Raw genomic sequence first — 13169 nt, 5'->3', positions numbered from 1 at the left:
GAATTCTACTCCATTTGATAGGCTTCATTAGCGTACAATTTGTTAGTGACAGAACCCTGGGTAGAGGTTTGGGACACGTTGCTTTTTTTCCCCCTATGCCCAGGTGTCCATAGAAGATGTACTGGGTCGATGCTATTTAGGATTGTTATAACACTTGGTCATAAGATAATACCACCAGTACGTTGAGGAAAATGTGTATGTATTTAAGATGCAGAGGACATAATGAGCTCAGAATTTGCAAGGACGTGATTCACAATGTGCTACCCAAAAGAAAAATCAAAATTGAAGTATGATTTACATTATCGTTAAACTATGCATCTTTTATCTTAGAATATTCTGCTGATACATGCGCGTTATTCCACTTAGATGTATCGCAAATAATTGTTTGAATATCATTACTCCATAAGTAAGGACAGTACTCCCTCCGTTACTCTAAAAGATGACGTCCTGGCCATTCTTCCGATACATGCACCACGCATTGATACTGGACCGGTCTACGCTACCGCAAACCTCCTCGATTCACATCCACGCTGCTCACCTATGGCCCTCGCTGCATGTCTTTATTAAGCCATCGTCGCTGCTCACCATGGCCACTCGCCTCACTCACACGCCATGGCAGCAACATCTATTTATCTCCTACAACTAAAAAGACTAAAACGTGGACAATCTTTTGGTGCGACATTCTTCCCTCTACCTTTGTCCTGCCTGCTGCGACGGTCATCCCGCCCGCTCTCTCTTCCGCCCAAAAAAAGGAAACCTTCCATCCTCCGCGGCGCCCCCTTCCATCCTCGCGCCCGGCGCCCCGCTTCCCTTCCATCCTCGCGCCCGGCGCCCCCTCCCACTTCCGGCTCGCGGCGCACCCTTCCATCCTCGCGCCCGGACCCCCGCTCTCCTTCCATCCTCCGCGGCGCCCCTCCCACTTCCGGCTCGCGGCGCCCCCTTCCATCCTCGCGCCCGGCGCCCCCTCATCCTCCTCGTCGCACCGCTCGCGTATCCTCCGCCCCCTCCCGGATCTGCCTCCTCGGCGCAGAGGCCCCCCTCATCCGCAGCGCCACCTACCGGATCCGCCTCCTCGGCGCAGAGGCCCCACTCATCCGCAGCGTCGCCCCGCTCCAAGATCCTCCTCGTGGGCGGCTCACCAACCCACGTTCGCCCGCACCCGCATCCTGCTCGGCACCTGCGTTGAGCCGTCACGTCCCGCATCCTCGACCGAGCCCTTCTACACCGCCACGAGGAGCAACAGAACCACGACGACCCTGCAGCGAGTATCCTCGTCCTCGACAGCGAGATCTTCGCCCTAACATCGACCGAGCCGTACTCCACCGCCACGCCAAGCTACGAAGCCACGGCGACCCTGCGACTCTCTCCTGCCTGCAAGCCAACCGGTGAGCCACTACGGTAAAGCCCATGGCCAAATTCCACACGCCTGCAATAATAGGTAGCATCTCTAATGTGTAGCTAGGTGATCTACCTTTTCCAGAATTGAGCATTTTAACTCTGGTTAGCATTACCATCTAGAAATAGAGATAATCAGTATCAAATTGTTTTTTAGGAAAAAACAAGAAATTAATTGATAGAAAATAAGTTACTTTTGGAAAATAAGTTACTTTTGGAAAGCTAACTCAATTTATGATTTTAATTCATATACCGGTTCATCTAGACTGATGGAGAATGAGATGATAAAAGTTAAGTGCTAGGCAATTAAGTTAAGTGCCAGGTCATAAAGTATGCAGGTCGTTTATCTGGTTTGATTTATTGACATGCAGAGGAGTATAGAATATTCCATGTATGTTGTTGGCACATTTTGCTTGTTGCTTCTGTGACATTGCCATGCTATGACTGCTCAGGCCATAAAGTTGCAGAATGTGTATATTTCAGCAGCAACCTTGCTTACATTTAGTTGTAGGAGAAATAATGGGACTAAATATATTTTAATGCTACCACCATGTACGGCTTCCCTCTGTATGGTTTATCAATTGTAAAACTATAAGCTAAAAAAGAGAGGGACAGATTGCCTTTGTTGATCTGCATGGGTTTCAGGAGATCCTGAATAGTATTATGTCAAATACTTTAGTTATATGAAATTGGCTCAATTTAAGTAGAGGTTTAATGATAAATGCTATCTGATGGAACTAGACATACAATAGTTTGGCATTTCTCATACCTGAAGGACTGCATGGTAATCTTTTAGGTTCCACATCAAAAGTTTCACCTTTAGCCTTTAGAGGACAAACCAACCTTGAGAGACAGCAAAAACCAATTGCTGCTGATTTGTTGTTTTGGTAAATGCAGAGTCGAGGGATTTAGAGTTGTAGGAGATTTAGGTGTTTTTTGGTTGGTTGGTTGGGGGAGCGTTATTAGATGCACACTTTCTAACAGAGAAGTAAATTGATTGCAATACATTCGAAGTGCTGCCTGATTTTAGAGAAGTGAATTGATTATTTCAGACAGAGGACAAACCAACCTTGAGAGACAGCAAAAACCAATTGTTGCTGATTTGTTGTTTTGGTAAATGCAGAGTCGAGGGATTTAGAGTTGTAGGAGATTTAGGTGTTTTTTGGTTGGTTGGTTGGGGGAGCGTTACTAGATGATTAGTACAGTGTATGATGAGGATTTGTATTATCGCAGTACCAAGAAAATTAAACAAGTAGATTTATATATTTATCGTCTCTGTCTCTGCTCCAATTATCTGAATAAAATAGCATTGTCTGAATTGTTAAATTTATATTTATTGCCTTGCTCAATTCATAAGAAATTTGGCTTCTTCGGTCACCATTGAATTGCTTCTGTATTTTGGGATATCAATTAGAAAAGGTTTACTTTAGCAGTTTATGAGTTAGTTTTGTTACCCATCGATATTATACCCCCTTTTGAGTGGTATATTTACCTGATACCAGTAAATATGTTTTGATAGTGGCCTTTGGCGTCAAAATTGAGGAGCTCCACCACTGCACAGGAAAGGCATCTGTCTCCCGCGGTTCGGCTTCTTCCTCAGCTGCACCATCCTCAGAGTGAGTCCTGTCCTCTTCTTCTGCTTTTCCTTTCCCAATTCAGTTCCAGCCATATGCAGTCCGACAAATACTATTCTCTGTCTTTCTCCTTCAACCTACTGTCGATGGGATTGCTTGCAATATGACCTCGAATTGGCTCCACATAGTAAAAATTGCAAAGTGACCTGAGACACTTGATACAGACACTTAACGAAATCATTCTTTTTTACTCCAAAAAAGGCATTCCTTAAATCTGTATTGCAAAATAGCTTGTGTGCTTAATTCTACTCCCCACCATATGTTACTGGATTGTTTTTTTTCTTTCTTTTTTTCGCTTCCTGGTGAAAAGATCATTTTTTTTTCTTGTTGATGAACGGGACAGATTGTTTTTGAAGTGAAACGGGACAGATTGTGGCTTGTGGGCAGTATTGCCCTTCCCACGTGGTCGATTTGTCCTGAAAGCTCTCTAATTCGGCCAGAAAACTAGCCCTCCTGAGTCCTGACTGCAAGAAACAGCTGCCCTCATTTACTTAGAAACAATCATTGCGCACAACCGTGCATCAGTTGCTTTGTACAACTAAAGTTGCTGAGAAGTGTTGGCATCTTTTGGTGCTTGGCTGGAAAACCTTTTCTCCTACTCTCCTACAACTAAAAAGACTAAAACGTGGACAATCTTTTGGTGCGACATTTGGTTTCGTCCTGCCTCTGCCCCGTCCTGCGTCCGCGGCGTCTCCCCAGCGTCAAAATCCAAACTTGGAAACCGGCATCCCCTCCCCGATCCCCTCCCCCTTTCTTATCTTCACCGTATCTTCTTCACCGTGAGCAGAGACCCTCGATCCCCTCCCCCTTTCCACCGTGAGCAGAGACCCCCGAAATCTGTGTTCCGCATCACCGCATCATCGCCTCTTCCTCGTGCTCGTGGAGCAAGAAGCCCAAGAGCGGCAGCAAGGGTTAGGACACCAAGGCGCTGGACCATCCGGTGCACGTAGTCCGCCGCGTGCCCAGCAGCATCCGCGACGCCGCGCAGCGCCGCGCCATCCGCCGCGCCTACGCCGAGGCCCACGGCGAGGAGCTCCTCCGCTCCATCACGGACGAGATCTCCGGCGACTTCGAGGTAAAGCGATCCGCCATTGGTCGTCGCCGCATGCGCGGGCATCTCCCTCCGCGCGGCCAACCACCGTCTCCAGATCTCTCTCTGACCGGGCTGTGATGGGACCAGAGGGCCGTGATCCTGTGGACGCTGGACCCAGCGGAGCGCGACGCGGTGCTGGCCAACGAGGCGGCGCGGAAGTGGCAGCCCGGGAACCGCGTGCTCGTCGAGATCGCCTGCACGCGCACCTCCGCGCAGGTCTTCGCGGCCAGGCAGGCGTACCACGAGCGGTTCAAGCGCTCGCTTGAGGAGGACATCGCTGCGCACGTCACTGGGGACTTCCGCAAGGTGATGCGTTCTCGCTCTCGCCTGTTTTTCCATGCCTGTAGAAGCAGTCTCGATATTGCGATCACGACCATTACATCTGTTATGGAACCAACAATGGTCTGGGAGGTCAAATTCTTTGCTTGAGTATTAGCATGGATCCTTTTTTTTTCCTGGAAATCATAATGGTTGTGCATTCATCATTACTGGAGTCATCAGCCCAGTCAAAAATATATGCCTTTTGGAGTGGGCTACTGCAGTCACCCCTTTTGGCCAGGCACTGGGCTACTTTTGTGCCTAATATAGAAGCTGACTTTGTTCCACTCATTGGCTCAGCACTTATTTTGTGGTAATGAATGATAATACGACTACTGCTGCATCAATGCAATTGCTTCTGTATTTTGGGATATCAATTAGAAAAGGTTTACTTTTGCAGTTTAGGTTCTGGGATGCCACAAACTTCTCGAAATATTCTCTGCGCACAATGTACACTGCTGTTCAGACAACTTCTCGAAATAAGATTGGAGTGGTATAAGTCAACATAGGCATCGTGAAAAGTGAAGTTTATTTGATAACAATACATATCCAATTTTGCTATATGATCTTCAGGGCAGAGCCAACATATTAATATATTTTACTGGCTGCTGGACTGTGCTCAAAACTCATTAGAAAATTCTTTGAACTCACAGAACTTATTAAACTGCAGCTGTTGTTACGGTCTATGATCAATACAATGTGTTCTACTATTTGTGGAGTTAGTAAAATTACTAATATGTACATGCTTTATTTATGCACTGCAGATTATAAGAGCTAGAAAACTACTATTGGAGGACTCCAGTATAAAACAATAAAGGTAAGCAAATTTTCTAATGAATTTCTGTGCATTTTGAAAATTCAGGGTGAAGCATTTTTGCAAAGATCTTGACTGGTAGGCCTTTATTCCCTGAAAAAAAATATTGTTCACCAGACTGGTCTCTTTGTCAAACCATTGGCAGATACTATTAGCTTGTTCATCTAAGCAAAGAGAGAAAGCAAGGAGGAAACAGGTACGTACATTACCAATTACCCTTTTCAGAGGACTTCCATGCACATTCTTCATTGCTCAAGCTCTTGTCATTTTCAGTTTGCATTGCTGTTATTTAAGCTACTTTGCGCACTTGAAGTTGTCAAGTTGGTCGAAGGGCAGCTTGTCTTGTCAGGTTAGCACATAAGGCAATCGAACCACTTCCAAAGAGCCAAGGTATTACCGTTATCACCTCATAAAACACATGTTGTCATGTTCAGGTGTTCCAACCATCTTAGGTTCAATTGGTTTTGAAAACATTAAATTATAACTGGTCGTTTTGATTTATGATTGTTAAACATTTAATCAGGTATTTGGCTTACAATTCTCTTAAAATAGAATCATACTTGCTGGTCATTTATTTATTTTTGCTCTTACTTTCTTTTTTGCTATTACATGTCTATGGTTGATTGCTTTATACTCCGACCTTGTCACAATGCCAATTCTGAATTTTTTTTTGCTCTTACTCAACCATGTCTGTTAGCCCTCTAGATCCAAATAGACCCATATTGCTCTTTATAAGGTCCGGCTCGTAAATCAAAACATGTTGAATGATGTGTTTTCGTCTAGCTCAAGAGTATTCCTTCTTTGGGAAAGCTAGAGCATCTAATTTCTATCATTTGGTATCAGGAAGAGATTGTTCATAATGGAACCTATACAAAACAATGAAGGTCGTACGCCATTTGCAGACTTGACAAACTCCATTAATGGAGGTAATTGTTCATATATTTTTCCAAACACACTTTCACTTGTATTATTGGTGGTGATTAAGTAAATTTGTATGAACTTATTTTCAAACAGCTGTTCATACAACATCAAATTCACAAGTGCAAGCTGATGAACGTGTGCAACGTAAAAGGGAAAGAGAAAAGGCAAGACATGCAACAATGACTCAAGAACAAAGGGATGAAAAAAATAAAAAACGTAGAGAAAAATATCATCAAAAAAAGGCAGAAACTTCACTAGCTGCTGGGTCCAGAGGTCCACCGTATTCTAATTTTCCGTTTTTGATTTTTGTATTACCATTTTTTTCGTTTATGTGAGACATAGTATTGTATATCACCTACTTGTATTAGTCATTTGTTTGCTTATTTAGAATATAATTATGTTGTACCAGATGGATTTAAATCAACCACGGAAAACACCAATGGCTATGAAGATAGTGACTGGCTACATCGAGACAATTCATATAAACCCATGCCGAGTGATAAAGAAAACACATGTATCATTTTGTTTTTTTACTGATTAATTATTATTTTTTTCTTGTGTTTGTATGATGGTAAGGCCAAGGTTAATTTAATATTATTATATATATACGTAGATAATTACTCCGATAGATGTGTAGATCAAAGTGGCATGCTTGACTTGACTGTTGCATCACCTGATCTAAACCCAGGTACATTATTTTTTTTATTAATGTTATCTATTTGAGAAGAAAAAATAGAGTGGCCAACCCAATTGCCATTCATGACAATGTAACACGGAATTAATGTACCTCTATAATAGATTGGAAATCATACTTTTTTTTATTATATATAGGTGTTGTCAATACATCCAGTCCCATCAAGGACATTGTCACGTGTCTAAAAGAGCGTAAGCGCGAGCTAGATAGAGCACGAAGGGCTGCAATGTCTCCTGAACAAAAGGTGCTAATAAATAAGAGACGACGTGACTCGTATGCGGCAAAAAATGCACGGATAGCCGCTGCAAGAAAACTGCAAATGACTCCACAAGAAAAGAAGGAGAAACGAAAAGAGAGCAAGAAAAACTACAATAGGATGGTGAGGGAAAACCGGTCCAACAATTTGCATCCGGACTCAATTGCTATGGAGAGCCCTCACTTCAACCCTCAAATTGTTTTCCCTGCTTCACCTCAATCGCCTGAAGCGCCTTTAGATGATATGGAAATACCTGAATTCGGTGGCACGCCTGTCCACATTGCACCAACTGTAGTTCAAAATCCAGAAGTCGAGACCCCTGAATTGGTAGCGGCACAGACCATACATAGACATCGAGTGACCAATGGCGAGAGAAATGCCCTTCTATCCCGTCGCAATCGGGTTTTTGAAGCAAACATTGGAGGAAGGGCTAGAGGGTGTGCGGATGGAAAATGCAACGATTCGAACGGACTGACTCAACCGAGTGTTGTTTGCAACGGTAATGAACCTTCCTCAACCATATATTAGGAAGATTTTTTACCTTCGCTAACATATTACAAAACGTCATACTTTCTCTTACTACAGATGGTGTCACCCAACAAACTCCAATTCAAGCACCTAATAATTGTATAGGCACACAAACACAACCGTCTGTAGCTGACGGTACCTCTTCAATGCCTCCATATAGTGCACAAGATCATACATCAGACTCTATGGTCGAGGATGGTATTTTCTTTATTACATTTTATCTCTTTCTTGTGTTTATATGCCATAATATTTCTTTCAATATATATGTGGCCATGTTAAACAGACTATGACGAAGATGTCATATTTGAGGAGGACGAGGAAGAGGATGAGGCATACTTTTTCGCCGGTCAAGGTACATTGCGTAACAGTAAAAAGTTTAATTCATAAATTTTCTTTCAACACGTAACACGTGAACTTTTTTTTAGAAGACGAGGATGAGGGAACCGATGTCGACACATATGAGCAAGAGAATCATGAGCCTGATGTCCCAGATCCATATGACCGGGTCTATGCTAATGTCCCATCAGAGTCGCACATGTTACCCTCGGTGCCGAACTGCAAGCACTGTAACGCAAAGAAATTTGATGGCGAACCCCCCGGATTCTGTTGTAGGGGTGGAAAGATTCATCTTTCAAGTCCTGAGACACCACCAGAGCTCATGAGGTTGTGGTCAAGCTCGGACGCTGATGCTAGGCACTTTCGTGCAAACATCAGATACTTCAACGGCCACTTCTCTTTCACGTCTTTGTACTGCCACCTAGATCGTATCACCACTAACATGCGAATCTGTGGTGTCTACACATTTCGTGCCCATGGTCAGATTTACCATAACATACGATCATTTGGTAAAGAGGAGGGTGTCGAAAAAAGACACCTCGAACTTTATTTTTATGATGACGACCCATCCCTCGAGCATCGCATGAGCAAGTGTCGTGAGCAATGCGCCCAAAAAGATAGAGAAGTTATACAACAATTGGTTGGGATCCTTGAAGGGAATCCTTACTCTCAGCAACTAAGGAGTATGGGTCATGTTGAAAACCTCGAGGATTACCGAGTTGAGCTGAACCTTGACCAACGCCTTGATCAAAGAACATATAATGTGCCGTTGACATCAGAGGTGGCCGCCGTATGGGTTGAGGGTAGTGAGCGTCATGGCCAATTCGAGCATAGTGTTCTCCTCCAAGGGAAGGATCGGTCTATACATGGCATCCGCTCATATAATGCATGCTACGACTCACTATCATACCCGTTGTTCTTTCCAAAGGGTGAGCTCGGGTGGCACAATTGCATTCCAAAAGTGGGTGTAACTATGGCTCAAATTGATCGAGCTCGAGCAACCCGTAAAAGGCGTGCTGAGAATGGTGACGACGATGGAGGTAAATTGATCTTTTTTCAATTATGCAAAGTAAACTCTTTCTGCAAACTCATGATACTAATTCAAACAATGTCTCTCTGTAGAACCTGTTTCAAATACATGTGTCTCAGTACGCGACTACTATTGCTACAAGTTTCAGATGCGGCCAGGGATATTTAATCCTATACTCTATGGCCGACGCCTTTTCCAGCAGTTTGCCGTCGACACCTATATCAAGATTGAGAGCTCACGTTTAGACTACATGAGGAACAATCAGGATACATTGAGGGCTGACCTATACCAAGGCCTCGTGGATAGCATGCATTCGGGTGAAGGGTCTGCTGAGAATGTTGGACGGCGTACTGTGTTGTCTTCGTCATTCATCGGAGGACCCCGTGACATGAGGCGTCGATACATGGATGCAATGGCTCTGGTTCGAAAGTATGGTAAACCTGATATCTTTCTCACAATGACATGCAACCCTAATTGGGATGAGATCAAGAATGAACTTTACCCAGGCCAGACACCACAGGACCGCCCAGATCTCGTCACACGGGTCTTCAGAGCAAAGTTGGATGCAATGAGAAAAATGTTGATGGAAAAAGACATACTTGGTAAGGTGAAGGCCTACGTATATGTAGTAGAGTTCCAAAAGAGGGGATTGCCGCATGCACACTTCTTGCTAATAATGGAACGAAAGTACAAGCTCACATGTCCCGAGCAATATGACATGATCATTAGTGCAGAGCTACCAAATAAGAAAAAATACCCTGAGCTATACAAGATGGTCACGAAGCATATGATGCATGGTCCTTGCGGGACGCTTAATCCATCCTGTCCGTGCACGGCTGGCCGTGGGTCATGCAAGAACCATTACCCACGGCCATTCTGTGAGGCAACATCACAGGGAAAGGATTCATACCCCATCTATCGGCGACGCAATGATGGTCGCATGCTAAAAGTTCGAGGCCACTACTTGGACAATCAATGGGTTGTGCCTTACAACCCTTGCTTGCTTCGTACCTTCAACTGCCATATAAACGTTGAGGCTTGTGGGAGCATTAAATCAGTAAAGTATTTGTTCAAGTACATATACAAGGGACATGATAGGGCATCAGTTGTGATGAGGGAGACCGACAAAGAGGACGGGAAAGGAAACATTGATGAGATCAAACAGTATAGAGACGCCCGTTGGGTGACGCCTCCAGAAGCACTATGGAGGATATATGGCTTCGACTTGAGCAAGAACCATCCGCCAGTACAGCAGCTGCAACTTCATCTACCCGACATGCACATGGTGGCATTTCATAAACGGGACAAGGTCGAAAAGATCGTTAATAGGCCAGGTGTAGAAGAGTCAATGTTGACAGCATACTTCGATGCAAACAGGCATGATGAGGAAGCTCGCAAAATCTTATATCGAGACTTCCCAGAGTATTTTACCTGGCAGTCTGATGGTAAATTCTGGCAAAAAAGGAAAAACTCTGTTTTCCAAATTGGTAGAGTCATCTCGGCCCATCCTGCCGAGGGTGAACGCTACTTTCTTCGTGTTCTCTTGAACAATGTTACTGGTGCTACCTCATATGAACACCTCAGGACAGTTGATGGGGTGCTACTACCTTCGTTTCGTGAAGCTGCAGAAAGGAGGGGTCTAATCGAAGAGGATAATACCCTAGATGAATGTCTAACGGAAGCTACTTTGTTCGAGATGCCTAGCTCTCTAAGAAGGCTATTTGCAACAATATTGGTATTCTGTGAACCGCATGATGTGATGGGGTTGTGGACAAAACACTACGATGCAATGTCAGAGGACTATAGCCGCAATAATCCATCCTCAGATCTCGTGCAACAAATGGTTTTGATAGACATTAGAAACATGTTGCAGTCTATGGGAAAGGACATAAGGTCATTTCCTCTTCCAGATATTGATCACTCATATGATGATGCCAGCCATATACCTCGTGAGATATTTGAGGAAGCTAGCGTTGAGCAGAATCCTCAAGATGTGCTATTGTGTGACTCACTCAACGCCGAGCAAAAGTCTGCCTACAATGAGATAATGGCAGCTGTCTACAGCAAACAAGGTGGGCTATTCTTTGTGGATGGACCTGGTGGGACAGGAAAGACATTTTTGTATAGGGCACTGCTCGCAAAACTACGTAGCCAGGATAAGCTTGCCGTTGCCACAGCTACATCTGGGGTCGCAGCGGCCATAATGCCAGGTGGGAGGACAGCCCACTCGCGTTTCAAGATACCCCTAACTCTTCAAGAGGGCGGTTGTTGTAGCTTCACGAAACAGAGTGGTACTGCCAAGTTGTTGCAGCAAGCAGCTCTCATAATTTGGGACGAGGCATCTATGACAAAGAGGCAAAATTTGGAAGCACTAGACAATAGCCTACGTGATATCATGGGTCGATCACACCTACCCTTTGGTGGGAAGACTGTTGTCCTTGGTGGGGATTTCAGACAAGTCCTCCCTGTTGTGCGGAAAGGATCTAGGGCTCAAATAGTCGGTGCTTCTCTACGAAGGTCGTATCTTTGGGAATCCATGCGCCACCTAAAGCTCGTTCGCAACATGAGGGCTCAGAGTGATCCGTGGTTTGCGGATTATTTGTTGCGCATTGGTGGTGGAACGGAAGAGGTTAACGGAGATGGCAATGTTCGTATTCCAAATGAGATCTGTATCCCGTACTCTGGTGATGCCGAGAAAGATCTTCATAGTCTGATTGACAGCATCTTCCCAAATCTGAATGCAAACATGGCGGACAAAGACTACATCACCACCAGAGCGATTTTATCTACACGCAATGATTGGGTGGACATGATCAATATGAAAATGATTGATATGTTCCAAGGTGGTGAGACGGTGTATCACAGTTTTGACACCGCGGTAGATGATCCACATAACTACTATCCATCGGAGTTTCTTAATAGCCTGACCCCCAACGGGCTGCCACCACATGTCTTGAAGCTCAAGCTCGGGTGTCCTGTCATATTGCTTAGGAATATTGACCCCGCCAATGGGTTATGCAATGGTACAAGGTTGGTGGTACGGGGGTTCCGAAGAAATACAATCGACGCTGAAATCGTTGTCGGGCAGCATGCTGGGAAGCGGGTATTCCTTCCTCGAATACCGTTATGCCCGTCTGATGATGAGATGTTCCCATTCCAGTTTAAGAGAAAGCAGTTTCCTATCAGGCTGAGCTTTGCCATGACGGTCAACAAGTCACAGGGCCAAACCATCCCGAATGTGGGTGTGTACCTGCCTGCACCGGTCTTCTCTCACGGCCAGTTGTACGTTGCGATGTCTAGAGCCACATCAAGAACAAATATTAAGATCCTGGCCCTACCAGCTGATGCAGAGGCACAAGAGGAGGAGGCAAAAAATATAGAGAAGAAAAATGCTAAAAAAAATACCATGGGAAAAAAGGCTAAGAATGTGTTATTAAATAAAAAAGATAAGGATAAGAAGACCCTAACAACGGATGGAACTTTCACAAAAAATATTGTATATAAGGAGGTCCTAACGCCATAGATGAGGTAACATTACTTTACTAACTCATAATTGTATTTTTGTAATTCATATTGTTTTGCACAAATAATATCTCACTATCTCTATATTTGTTGTTCTTAGGTATTTTCAATTGGCTTATCAGACTCTACAGGGAGATGTTCTATACATATACTCAAATGTGTGACAGGATGGTATGGAGATGCGGCGAAACTTATTTGTGGATTTACTAGCGCACGAAAGAAATGGATATCGAAGATTTCTTCATGCCGATATTAAACATTATCTTGGTCGTATCACCGAAAGGTCTATAAAGTAGAATTTGTGAACTTATAACATCATGCTCTCCGTGTTTGAGTTCAGAAACTTTGCTTCTTTAAGATAAATATCACTTTATAGCTGGTATTTAAGTTTTATTATAATATTATTATCTTATTGTGCGATACGTGTATTTTTAATAAAAAATGTTAGCTATCCCGTAGCAACGCACGGGCACGCTACCTAGTAGTGATAAAATGTATCTGTGTTAATATCCATTGCAGAGCTCCATGGCAAAAAATTGTGCCCACTAGGCTTTGAACGTAGCACCTCAGGGCTAATACTTCGCTAGGCAAACCATTTGAGCTAGCAAATGTTCTTATATAGCATGCA

General features: G+C 44.0%; 2 protein-coding genes across 2 annotated transcripts; both read left to right on the top strand.

The window, feature by feature from the left end:
- On the top strand, nt 5651-9717 carry LOC110432022. Its single transcript, XM_021451953.1, has 8 exons — nt 5651-6180; nt 6269-6448; nt 6585-6689; nt 6789-6863; nt 7007-7624; nt 7711-7851; nt 7937-8005; nt 8079-9717. The coding sequence occupies exons 1-8, from the start codon at nt 6114-6116 to the stop codon at nt 9185-9187; spliced, it is 2364 nt and encodes a 787-aa protein (XP_021307628.1). The 5' UTR covers nt 5651-6113; the 3' UTR covers nt 9188-9717.
- Nucleotides 9960-12413, top strand: LOC110432688 (ATP-dependent DNA helicase PIF6-like; the record flags this gene model as incomplete). Its single annotated transcript, XM_021453468.1, has 1 exon — nt 9960-12413. A coding segment is annotated over exon 1 (2454 nt), but the record flags the coding sequence as incomplete, so codon positions are not given.

The sequence above is a fragment of the Sorghum bicolor genome, chromosome 1, assembly GCF_000003195.3.
Source record: "Sorghum bicolor cultivar BTx623 chromosome 1, Sorghum_bicolor_NCBIv3, whole genome shotgun sequence".
Lineage (NCBI taxonomy): Eukaryota > Viridiplantae > Streptophyta > Magnoliopsida > Poales > Poaceae > Sorghum > Sorghum bicolor.
This window is presented reverse-complemented; position numbering and strand designations above follow the sequence as displayed.